At 45.1% G+C, this 13,488-nt stretch overlaps 1 protein-coding gene across 2 annotated transcripts in view; it reads left to right on the forward strand.

The window, feature by feature from the left end:
- Positions 1-13,488, forward strand: part of BNIP3 (BCL2 interacting protein 3) — a 67,951-nt gene that overhangs the window by 11,046 nt on the left and 43,417 nt on the right. The window contains exon 2 of one of the 2 annotated variants that reach the window (XM_071683951.1): positions 518-2,626. In XM_071683951.1, the coding sequence (XP_071540052.1) occupies positions 748-2,626 (1,879 nt within the window). In that variant the 5' untranslated portion in view covers positions 518-747. The remainder of the gene's footprint in view (positions 1-517; positions 2,627-13,488) is intronic. The other variant, XM_071683952.1, reaches the window with a different exon arrangement.

A 13,488-nucleotide genomic window follows, 5' to 3' on the forward strand; every position in this document is an offset into this window, starting at 1 on the left:
GTAGCGTCAGGAACAGACGAATGTAGGCCGTTCACCTCATTCTCTGTTATGTGTGTTGCACCGAAACCACAGCTCTCTCTCTCTCTCTCTCTCTCTCTCTCTCTCTCTCTCTCTCTCTCTCTCTCTCTCTCTCTCTCTCTCTCTCAACTATCTCTCTATCTATCTATGTATCTATGTATCTATGTATCTATCTATCTATCTATCTATATATATATATATATATATATATATATATATATATATATATATATATATATATATATATATCCCAACTTAAGCAAGGTACCCAGTTTATGGATACGGATGTGTAGAACTCCTTCCCCGTACATATAGGTAATTCCACAAGGACACATATGATTGAACTTTACACAATAAAGCCTCAACAGACATTGAATGTGTGTTGTGCTTTATGGTGGTGGTATTTGTTACTGAAAACTGAATAAACTGTACGTATATGTATATGAATAATTAAGTATGGTGTCGTCTCTCCCTTACGTGGTGGCATGATTCCCCCCAGACAGTCTCCAGGTCTCCCTCGTCGTGAGCAACAAGTGACTCGCTACGATTGAGAACATCTGATAACAACGTGACTCTGATGTGGAAAGGGAATTTCCCCGAACTACTTTTTTTTTCCCTGCACAAAGGAGGACTTCAGATATTTACAGACGGCCAGAAGTATAGAGAAGTGTGTTTTCTTGATGTGGTGTGGCTGAAGCAGCGTCGCGTGTAGCGATAGGTCAGGTGTACATGGTGAGCGTGATGGGCAGCCTACTGTCCCATTCGCTTTGGCGGGCGGTGGGCGTTGACCCCCATCACCGTCATAGCCACTCCGACCTGATGGTCAACAGGGACCTTACCCATGCCAGCACCAGCGCCCTCAGCCACGCCCAGGAAGGGAGTGTTTGTCGTCACGCTGAAGGGAACATCTCCCATGATCCCCCTGGCCGCCGCTGTGACCAGACCAGTTGTTGGAGGCTTAACGAGGAGGATGGGCGGAAGGTAAACCGTGGGAGCGATGCGGACACACAGGACCGACGCTCACGTGTTCATCAGTTCCCCGTTGATGCTGTCGCGGGCGTGCCTGATGCCGATGGAGTGTGGATGGTGCTCGACACCCCCAAGTCCTCACAGTCATCACCGTTGATGTCATCCAGCTGCACTGCATCGTGGAATGCTAGGACCTGCTCTGTCACTTTTCCTTTGGGAGGTACACTGCCCTCGGCCCCATCCCCGTCAGAGACGCCTCCAGCCGCCCGCGAGTGGTGGGACGGCTGTCTACCGCCGCCCCAGGCGCCCCTCGACCAAGGTCACGTAGCTGCCCAGTCATCCTCGTCCTCACTGCTTGATGTCTGTGCCTCCACATACCAGGGGCTGAGCTCTCCTGGGTTGAGCCAGGTTGGCAGGTATCCTGAGGTGCCCCATGAGTCTTGCACTGCTGACGTGGCTGAAGAAGCAGCCCGTCCTGATGTTGACAGCCTGGCTGTATCTAGGGAGTCAGGTCAGGAGTTGACCAGTCATAGCGACGTCGAGGAACTGACATGTCAAGTGGACCATGAGTTGACCTGTGCTCAGCTAGACCAAGATAAGTGTTCCCACGTGGATCAGAAGATAAATCTTCCGCACATAACTCAGAATATGACATCAGATTTTGACCAGAAGCTATCGGGTCTGGAGACAACTCAGGTGACCTGTCCCGACTTATCTACCAGTCTCCGTGGCAGGTCGGTTCTGGGGTCCCGGGAAGTAGCGACGCCTGGCAGCTCGGGCAGCGGGTCCGGTGGACAGAGGTGGCGGCGTCAGTGTGTTCGCCGCTCCCGCTCTGAGGACAGCTACACTAACCTGCGCCGTCCTTGTGCAGCATCTCGGTCTGCGTACACTATGAACTCCAACGCGCACACCAGCACAACTGACGTGCGCGCGACAGATTCACTTGCGCCTCAAGACGACCGTCCGCTTCCGCCCGAGCCTCCTCCTCCTGTCCGTGACGTTGACAGTTGTGGTGCGACACCCGCTGAGAGCTCTGGCCTGGGCATGATGGAAGGCGGGCGTTTGAGGGACATCGTGGGCTACAGAGAAGATATCCGAGACTTCGACATATACAAGATAACCCCACCGGTAGGTGAGGGACAGTATCCGCGTCTGCCCGCCCTTCCTGCACAGTCTGACTCTGATACAGACGAGGAGGCGAATAGATACAAAGGCCTTAGAAAAAGGAAACGAAGGAAAGTCGAAAGGCGAGACGCTGGGGAAAGAAAAAGGTACAGAGAGGAAGAGGAGGAGGAAGACGTGATGATGGCCTTGGAAGCTACCACTCTGCTCCTTCCTTCAGCAATAGAACTCCACCAAAACTTCAATACCATCACAGTGAGACCCAATAGAACGGTATCACAAGCATCCTCCTCCTCCAACATGGGCGAGGCGAGCACTCGCCCCATTCCCTCTGCCGCCGCCACCACCGCCTCCTCCGTCTCCAGAAGCGAAGGGGAGAAGAGGGAGGAGGTGGAGGACGTGGCTAGTGACGACACGATGAGTGACGAAAACGAAGACGACGACGAGGCCTCCACGGTCGTCCCTGAGGATTTCGGCGACGACACGGACTCCGACATCGAAGTCTTGATCCAATCCGGTAAGTTTTGATGTTATCTTTGTTTACGTCAGTGGTGGTAGGAGGAGGAAGGTCCTGGTAGTGTAGGTGAAGGATTTAATGTTGGTTTTCGATGTGGAGGATACATGGAGTAAATTAAGAGTGTATATCTTGGAGCCTGAAGAGAGAACTGGGACAAGGAAGGTCAAAAGGTCCTGGTGTTATTCAGCATCTCATTCTAGAGGCTCTTGTAGCCTAAGGCTGACTACTTCCATTATCAGGGAATGTGGACTCCTTTAGAGTGCGAAGTTCTTTGACAAGACTGTACTGACAATGATTTTGCCTCGACAAAGGTGACTTTGCACTCACGGTTTAACCTCTTGCAGGCTGAGTTCGGTAACACCCGTAGTATTAGCCGAAGTAAGTAGAATATTGCTTATAGAGGCTGTGTACCTTACATTTGTCAAACCCCCACTTTTTTTTTTTTTTTAGTTTAGACAGCTGATGGCTCAGTTTAGGTCGGATCTTCTTACTAATGTATTAGGTAAGTATGGATCAGGGCAGGTTATATGTGCATATGTGTGCGGCTGGATCAGGTTGTCAAACTAATGCATTAGGTGAGGTTAGAGATTCAGGTTGGGTTTTTACGAATGCATTAGGTGTGGCTGGATCACATTGCCGTATGAATGTAACAGGTATAGCTGGATCAGATTAGATTAAACGAATGCAGCAAATGCGGGTGGGTAAGGTTAGACCATACGAATGCAGGTGGGGCTGGATCAGGTTAGATCATACGAATGCAGGTGTGGCTGGATCAGGTTGGGTTACGCGAATGCATGAGGTGCAGTTGGATCAGGTTAAGTCAGGTCCCCGGTGGCTGCCGTGGGCTCCCGTCCAGGGCTTTTAAGAGCCGCAGTTGCTAGGATGGTGTGCGACTATCCTCGTCAGCTACCCGACTCCCAGAGTGCCGGTGTCTCTATGGGGATTGTGTAGTCTTGCAGCGCTCAGCAGATTCTTGTCTCTAGCTTGAACACGTGCAGGGCGACACAGTTCGTGTGTGTGTGTGTGTGTGTGACGGACGGTGCGTGAATCGTATGTAGCAAGTCACGTGGTAATTTTTTTTCTTATAATGCATCATACCTATACTACGCATGTTCACCTGTCACAAGCACGACATGTTTCATATGCACCAAGACAGGTACGTGGAGCACAACTTCCGCTTGAAGTACGACATGCTCGAAGCACGACACTGTCAGGACAAATGCTGCGTGACCCCTGCACTTGCGGTGCGTCAGTTGGGTGAAATTTGAGTGCTGCCCCCTCGCGAGGGTCAGCGGTACTATATGCTGGAGGCTCTTTGTCCTCAGCACGGGTGGGGGGACCCCGCTATAGTAGCCCACACCTGGCGAACTCTACCCAGTCACACGCATATAAGTACACACACGCGCACGCAGGTACCTGGCATAGGTGTGTTAAGAGACGGGGCAACATAACTCTCCCCGCAATACACAAAGTGTACAAATAGCCGTCACACACACACACACACACACACACACACACACACACACACACACACACATGCATACATACATATATACACTTGCAAGCGAAGGTGTTCTGGGTATGTGCAAAGAATGGAAGGCACGAGGTGTGTCATGGCGAACTGGACCTTTTAAGGTGGACGACCATCAGGACGCTTCAGAATGAGATGGATTGAGCCCATCAAGAGTTCTCTCAGAAGTGAAAATATTGGATGTGTGTGTGTGTGTGTGTGTGTATGTATGTGTGTGTTATGCATTTGGCAGAAAATATGAATATGCGAAACCCACGGTAAACCATATATTTTACAGGGTGCTCATGAATATTGCTTATAGATAGAATACATAAATCCGATATTTAGTGTGAAATGACGCCTGTAAGTTGGATTTTTTATGTTAGCCGAGACGGCATGGGCAACTAAGGCCCTAATCAAGGCCATCCCATTAACGCTATGTATATATATATATATATATATATATATATATATATATATATATATATATATATATATATTTCATACTATTCGCCATATATATATATATATATATATATATATATATATATATATATATATATATATATATATATATATATTCTGAACGGTAATGCTCCAAGTTGTGGCGTTGTTTACTGATTGCTATAAAGGCACACTCAAGGTATACCAAAAGTGCCAAGAACAGTGAGAACCTCTGGAGAAGCGAAGCGTGTCTATATTCAATATTACATGATATTAGGTAATTACACTCATCATGTCCTCTGTCCATTCCTGGAATAAATTGATGACGATTTTCGTAGTTCTATATTGTACAGTAAAATTGGTGTGCGCAGCATGTTTTCAGCAATTTCTTTCAATGAATTTTTGGTGTTTCCTGTGAGCAGCTTTTCACACGTTCAGACGCGGTGAAGGGAGAGGTTTGGTTGGGGGGGGGACTCTAGAACAACACTTACGTAACACATGGGTGTAATCGTTTATGTTCTTAATAGTATGGGTGTTTGACATTTTATCACGCAGCTTCCAAGCATTTGAATGAAACTTAAGGCGTATTAGAAAGGAGGGAAGTTTTATTCTTTTGCCCTGAATAATGATGAAGATGTGGCAACGCTGCATCGTACCACCTCATCTCCATGACGTCACGAATGTAAACATATCCACGTGTTCGTTTGTTTCTTTTCTTTGCGACTGCTTCACCGCTACCACGCTTTATTATTGTATTAAGTATAATGCATTGTTAGTTTTCAGTTTACAAATATATTTAGCTCGACATTTTCATATATATATATATATATATATATATATATATATATATATATATATATATATATATATATATATATATGTATATTGGCACGAGCTTTGGGAGCGACATTGGTGGAGGCCGCCCACTGTCCATGGGTCTGTGTGGAATTTTATGAACAAGCGCGTCGTGTGCAAACCCCAAGTCCCGGAATCCTCTTTGTTTTTGATAAGTGCGTGTTAATCTCGACCAGATTATGGCTGTAGGCAGAATATTCTGGGTGTACTTATATTGAAATAAAAGTCCCGGATCTGTGGAATCATGTGTAATGTGTGTTAAGTCTGTGTGTATATATATATATATATATATATATATATATATATATATATATATATATATATATATATATATGAGACGAATGACATACACCATTTTTGTGTTGAGCATATTAGTACCGTAGTCTAAGGCCAACCGACGCTCCTTACCTCTGCCGTATTCATTTTCCTTACCGTTTTGTATCTCTAGTATTTATTTTTCTTCTGTGTACAGTTTAGTTTAAGAATTTAAGATGAATGGCTTTTGAGAATGTTGTTAAACAAGACTAGATTTTCTTGGTAAATGGGACCGGAGTGTGAGGTCCGTGTTATAAAATCGAATAATGTGTATGAAGATTCTGACGTTACACTTGTCCTTCCATGATCATTTTATTCCCTCACTGCTGAGTGTTTTCCTGCCGCTTCTATTTCTGTCCCAGCTTACTGCATCCACACCCACATTTGTGCTTCTTTCTCTCTACCTGCAACCATAAGTGCTTACTCATCAAATACACATGCTGTTCCGTACATTTAGGCACGTACGCTTACTTTGCAGACAAACAAGAACATGACTTTACATTCACTGATTCCCTCATCTAAACGAATTAGGTCGTAAGTGTTAAAAGTTAACGTTGAATTCCCGTGACGGAGCTGCTACTTAACTAAGCCAGAGTTTAAGTGACGATCACTGGAGCTTGTGTATCAAGAGCACATATATTTTCGCGGGGGAATCAGGATATTTGGGGAACCTTCTGTGACCGGGGGATCAGGATGATCAGGCTCCTCTTGGGGTCACGGTTGAGGTAGGAACGCCATACATCTAAGACAGCATCACCTTAAAGGAGTCCAAATTAAACCAAGAAATATCAGAATCGTGAAGGAAGGAAATTATGTGTTTTCTGTTATTCTATTTCTGTACTTACAAAGGTGGTGTTGGGGTAGGTGTACCTTATGTCCCACTTCCACTTCAACTCCCCTACCTTTTTTACTCACACACTGCTGTGACCATTCCTACCCCCCACTACAACTCGCATTCTCCTTCCACACATCAGCGATAACCAGCCCTACTTCCATAGCGCCCATCCCACCCCGAAACACAGGCCATGATCAGCCCTTCTCTCGCATCTACTCCCAAGAGTCCGAACGACACTCCAAATCAACCATGACAGTTTCTGTTTCGTAACTGGTCTGCACCTACTACACACAACCAGCCATCATCACTCCTTTCCCCAACATGACTCTTCTCCACCTCTGACCAGTCATTGTTCCATCAGTCTGTCCCCACAACTACCATAAATAGTCACAAAAGACAGTTATTTTTCCTCCATTTGCACTGAACCAGGTCACTAGACTGTGAATGACCTACCTCCTCCTACTCCCGCCGCCCCTTGGGGAGAGACAGACGGCGGCGCAGCAGCACCACCTGGGAACAATAAGCTTCCCCCCACCTCCACCTCGTCTCTATGCAGTCGCACCGTGCTTGTCTCACAGCGCACCCTCTAGCCGGATGTTTGTACCACTCATATTGGTCCCATCCCCTTGTACACCTCCAACCTTGAGGTGAAGCCATCCATGGTGTTCCCCTCTTGTGCCTCAGACCTAGATCAACCATCTAATGGCGTTTTCCATTTTGACTAGGATAGGAATATCTTCGGTGGTTTCTTTTCGTAGCGGACTAGCTTTAGGGAATTTTTGGGGTGGGGCATGATGGAGGGTTCTTGAGGATGTTGACGAAGGTTTTAGGAATTGGAGAAATTGGGAGGGGTTTCCTTGACAACCGGTTCTTTGGAGTGGAGTGGTCAAGTGTAGATTAGGAAACCAGAAGAAAGGAAACAGCTTTACAGGGGCCCTCGCGCTCAGCTAAGGTGCTTTGTTTTTAACGGCTTCTAAGTTTGGGAGAGTCCTTTGTGATTGGATGACGAAGAGCGCATGCCAGTCGAATTACTAAGGGTCTCGTGTTTCATCCCCATCATTGTTTACCACATATCCAGTGACATGTCCCTAGCGAGGAGCGACGTAAGCGTCGCGTCCAGCTTAGTCTCTCGACAGGCGGTGTTGTTGTTGTTTTTGTAGTTTATTTCGTGACTTCAAGGGTTGGCACAGCGGTGCGACCCTAGAGCACAGAGGTGGACGACGGTACGACTCCTGGGTATATATGGCCTGCCCTTTGGCTTGATCCTAAAGGATTAGTTTCAAGGCCAAGCCATCACACTTAAGTGTGGTACCGTCATGGTCAAGGATTGTACTGTCGGGTCAGGGTGTCCGCCTCTCTTAAGGTGATGGCCTGACTTAGGCCCTGACACATTCGTCACAGTAGGAGGATCTGGCCCAACTTAGTCCACCTTGTATTTATACCTGGCTGGCTAGAGCTTCGACTCACTTCCTCCCTCCACCTCCTTTGTGTGTGTGTGTGTGTTTGTGTGTGTGTGTCACTCCTGATTCATGGCTTGACCCGAGGTAGTTAAAGTCTTCTGGGCCAACTTGTCCCGCCCAAATTACTCACCTGACTCATAGGTTGCTCTAGGTTTGTTATGCTGGCTCCACTTGTCAGATTCACACCTGACTTGATGTACCGACTCAGGAGACTCATTCATTCACATATAGGTCTCAGGGGCCATGGTATACATTACGTTAAGAATTTCGTAGTTCAAGATTTATGTGCCTAAAAGTAGCTTGACTTACACTAACCTGGTTTAGTTCACTGTTTTCCATACGTGACTGCAAACCCCGACCTGGGCATGTGTGCATGCAAATCCTTAAACATTCTGTGCATTCAGTGGGTGTGTATGTAAATCCCCGGACATTTTAAAGATTCTTCTTCACAGAGAAGGAATGTACGAAATATCCTTGAAGCTGCAAAAGTCAACATGCATTTGTAGATTCTTTCTTAGACTTGATATATTCACGTTGGTGTGTTTGGACATCTGCGAATAGGAAAGGTGTGGGTGGGGCTGGACTGGCATTAGGGGAACTGAACACATTTGAAGCATAGGATTACCATAATACAGGGTATATTTATCTTTGGGTGGAAAGGTCTCCTTGTGTTTCTCCTAGGGCATTAGAGGCTCCATGTTTCCTTCCCATGTTGGGAGGGGTCTCCATGGTTCCCTCCTATGGTAGGAGGATCTTCATAGTTCCCCTACCATGATGGGGAGGGGGGTCTCCATGGTTTTCTCTTGTCAGGTTGGGAGAGGTGTTGCCCATGGTTCTCGTAGGGTGCTGGCCAAGTGAAGTCACACGTTAAACTGAGGAATGTTGGGGGATGTTTGTGGGTTCCGTGTCCAGTTCAGAAAGCCACAAAGCTAACACTAACGGCAGACAACTACGTCATTCGTTAATCCTTTAAGGGTAGTTCAAGCAGGAACGTTATATTGTCACTGTACAGTCGTAATTCTTCTTCGTATCGTTTTGGATGGGTGTCCAGTCGGGGTCACACGAGGAGACAAAGTCAATAGGGAGAAGGTAGATTATTCTAAGCAGATGATGCAGTTTTTGTGTGGAACTAAAAGCATATGTAAAGGAGTTTAGTGTTAGTGTCGCGAAGGAGGCGACGTAAATATTCGTAAAATGATAGTGTCTGGGGTCGACGAACTCAGCTGTGCACTGTTGTTGAACTAACTCCAACAGGCTTGCGAGGCCATAAACTTTACCTTGAGTTTTGCTTATGGGGAAGAGGATTGTACACCCAGTTACCTCGGAGAGTTTTAGGTGATTGTTATTGCCCAGTTACCTTGGAGAGTCTTTGGTGATTGTTGTTGTCCAATTGCCTTGGGGAGTTTTAAGTGATTGTTGTTACCCAGTTATCTTGAAGAGCTTTAGAAAGTGATTGTTGTAGCCTAGTTATATTTCTAGAAGGATATTCTTTTAGCCCAGTTATCTTAGAGGGTTTTGGAGATTGGCTGCTGAAACCATCTTATCTTTTAGGTTTTAGGGGAATTTTGTAACCCATGGATCTTGAGGAGGTGTAGGAGGTAGTTGTTGGAACTCAAACATCCATGAGAGTTTTATGTGACTGATGCTGTCTGAGCGTCGACTGAGGTGATAATGTACCGTGACTTAATTTAAGTAGTGTTAGGCTGGTGCGGAGGGCAGAGAACTCCACTTTACACAGATATCAACTCTAATTAAAGGTGGAGGTGGGAGGGTGGCGTGGCCAGGAGAGGGAGTGGTATTGCTGATAGTGGAGGCTCCAAAGAGGCTTTCTTAGGGAGAAGACGGGTAGAGAGAGAGAGAGAGAGAGAGAGAGAGAGAGAGAGAGAGAGAGAGAGAGAGAGAGAGAGAGAGAGAGAGAAACGGTACGAAACACATTTAGTGGGTTGAAGTAAAAATCGGGAGGTAACTACTAAGAAAGTTATCGTAAAGTGAAGAATGAAAAGATTCTAAGGAGATGAACAGTTGATAGAGTTGTTGAAGTGGGAGGTACAAGTATTGTTTGAACTGTTTTTATATCTATGGCCTTAGACATAAGACCCTGATTCCACCTGTGTAACGTGACATATACTGTAATATTCAACTGTCCATATACATGAGTAATGACCTACCTTGTAATTTGCTGCATTCAAAGAGGCTGTCAGGCCTACGTATGTGGCTTGCTTCATACTGACCCATATTTGTAAACCCTACTCTCTAGGTTACTGAGTACCGGTCATGTTCTGGCGACGCCACGGTCTGTGGCGCTGGTTAAACAGGTTGAATTAACTAGTTGCTCATGCCGGTGAAAAGTATTTGGTTATATGACGAGCCTGCGTCGCCTTGCAGATGGCAGCTCCACTAGGTGTCCTTAGGTCGAGAATACCTTGGTGAAAGGGTTGGAGAATTACTGTGGACGACCGAAGCAAATAATGTCAAGGAGGTTGATAACAATGGTCTTGCAACATGTTGGTTTGTCTCTAGTTATTTTCAGATCATCAAGGTTATATGGTATGAATAATGGATTGCTCCCCCTTCCCCCAATGAGAACGACAGCGGGCACAAAGAAGGATGGCGTCGCAAGCTTTGTTGGCCCCACAAATGAAAAAGAAAATCAGTTCAGAATGACAAGGTTGATCAACTCAAAAGAATCTGCACGTGTAACCTGTCACAGGGGCTGACAGCAACACCACCTAGACTTAAAGCCAGTGTGTCTTGTATCTACGACGCCACTGAGTATTATATCCCTTGTTCTGGCCATTCTTGTCTTATCTGCTGAGGCTAATGCAGTAGGAAAAGTCTTAAACGTAGATAATATCACCTTTGTTAAGTACGCTGTATCAAAGTCCCCAATATACGTGCGAAACTTCCTTAGAGACAACTGTGAGGCTATCAGATCCTCTACTGATACGAGACATTGGGTCTTGCTCCTTAATAGTGTGGTCTTCTATGGGGCACCGAGGACTCAGATTAGATATAGGTGGAAGTTGCCAAGTGTGGGGTCCAAAAGGTGTCGGAGGGCTATGGTTCGCATGTGGTTGCTAGGCGGTTTTATATTCTTTCTTTATTCACTACTGTGACTTGATGTACTGATCGACCGTGTCTTTGTGTAAAGAATATGTAAGAGCTCAAGATAGGGACAAGGCTGCGGAGAAGTCTCACACTTTTCTCTGTCTTTTCCTCTCTTCTATTTGTTTAGTACGACACATTATTACCCAGACGACCTTGCAGTCAGACTGTAGGTGTACGTTATAGAAATCTGGGACGACCGTCCTCTATGTCCTGTGCTGCATTAGCCTCATGAGCACGAAGATACGACCTTTGAGCATGAGTCTCAGATATCGCTTTAGCGTTCTCAAAATACCAAAATGTTTATCGACATTCCACAATCCTGGACCAGAAATTGTTGTAATAAGACTGTACCTTACATGAAAGAATAATCTTAATTTAATTTCAGTTAATCTTTAAGCTGTTTATTATATGCATATACATTCATCACTGTGGTGATAACTTTGCATATTTATCGGGTTTAGAGGTAACATTACATATTATTACTATGTGGGTAGAAGTGAGAATGTCGCTGCACTGTATTTCGAATTAATGTTGGTAACCATCATGATTTTGACAAACATCACGGGCGTATGAAAATACATTCTTTGTTCTTATTGGTGGACGTGAGGATAGTCATGGAATCTGGATGCTACGTCAACAAAATGTTGAGTATACCCGTGCAAGGAATCGGACACAGGGTGTCTGCCAGCTGAGCAGGACGAACGAGATGCTAGATGTTGCAAAATAACAACTCTCAGTACATATAGCGCCCTTAATTCCAGGTTAGATAACTGAACGATTTTTCACATGTTGACGAATTTATTATATTTAGATTTTAATGATAAATGAGAGGAGACTATCATCTGACAAGGCCTCAATTAACCTGATGTTTACGCAGGTGGGAGTTGCCATGGCGATACGATAGGTGGCAGTGGAGTGAGGCCATGGGTCCACGGCGCTCGCGGCTCGCTTAACTGTCAGTGTCTCACCAGGTCGCGCAGAAGGGAGATACCGTTCGCCCTTCTCGTAGTTATTGCGTTTATTATTGTGTCATCGTTAGTGCGTCTGTGACAGAGGACGATTGCCGTGGTATCTATATGAAGGAGGGAGAGAGATAGCTGGACAAGCCGAGAGGGACATACGCTGTGTTGGTACAGGCTGTGCCTTTGTTTGACAGTTCGCGCCATCATCTGGTGGTTGGAGTCAGGAAGATCTTCAGGTAGCAGGGAGCCAGCATCGCTGAAATGAATACACCGCCAAATATAAGTGAGTACTGGTCTGATAGGAAGTTCCCATTCAGTTGACGTCAAGCTCTTGGCGCACACCTGGGAAACATTACGTTGTCATTAGCAAGCCGTGAGTGATCGATGGTGTTGACATTTGTTTGTTTGTATAAATAAGATATTATTATAACCCCTGTGACATCCTGGCCTGGTCAGGTTTGGTTAGCATATGTTTGATGTATTTGATAATGTTTTTCCAATGGGCCTTCTCATGTCTTATGAGCGATGCAGACCTTCATTTCTATCGCAGATCTCCACTTTTTATGAATTCTCCAACCCAAAACTCCTTCCAGCTGGGGGTTCCCCATTATTATTGGATTAACGGAGGGATATCAGAAAAGATAGTGAATTGTGGTAGAAGTGAAGGTCAGAATCGTGCAAAACATCAAAACCCATCGGGAAACTTATTTTGGTACTTTCAAGCAGACTTGTGGATGTCCTAAACGGCAATTTTACCATAAATTATTTGGTGAGACGATTTTTTACAACTTTGGTACAGAGTACCTTGTGGTTGGTAGTGCCACGTTATTTGTTGAAGAAAAGATTTTTAGCATTATTTACTTTTAATTTTAAGTTCGATGAAAATAAAAGAAATTGACTAGCTTGAATCATGGGGATATCTTATCTATTTCCATGGTTTGTTTTAGTTATACATGAGACGATAGATCTCTCTAAATTAAGTAATTTTTATCATTTTGTTATTGTTTCCACAATAATTGTAGGTTATTCGACGTCCTCAAATTAAGATTTGCAAAAAAGCGTGCAAAGATTTATGCTCTGACGAGTTTTACATTGCGCGTGCTGACTTGATAATTTCAAACTTTTAACTCTTAGAAAACGCCTAACAAAATCATACCGTGCTTTATCTTCAATGGTAGCTTATCGAGAGCGTTGCTCAGAATTTTCCGTCTCAAATAGTGAAGCAGGTGAAGCAGAAAATTCTTAGAAGCATTGGTTGGCGTGAGTGATACTTCACCAAAATAGGTAGACTTTTTTTTTTTCCTTGGTTCCTCCATAATAGCAGTCCAAGGTAGTAGGTGGGTGGGCTTTTCCCTTAAACCTGGTTAGTCGAG

The sequence above is a fragment of the Panulirus ornatus genome, chromosome 37 (assembly GCF_036320965.1).
Source record: "Panulirus ornatus isolate Po-2019 chromosome 37, ASM3632096v1, whole genome shotgun sequence".
Lineage (NCBI taxonomy): Eukaryota > Metazoa > Arthropoda > Malacostraca > Decapoda > Palinuridae > Panulirus > Panulirus ornatus.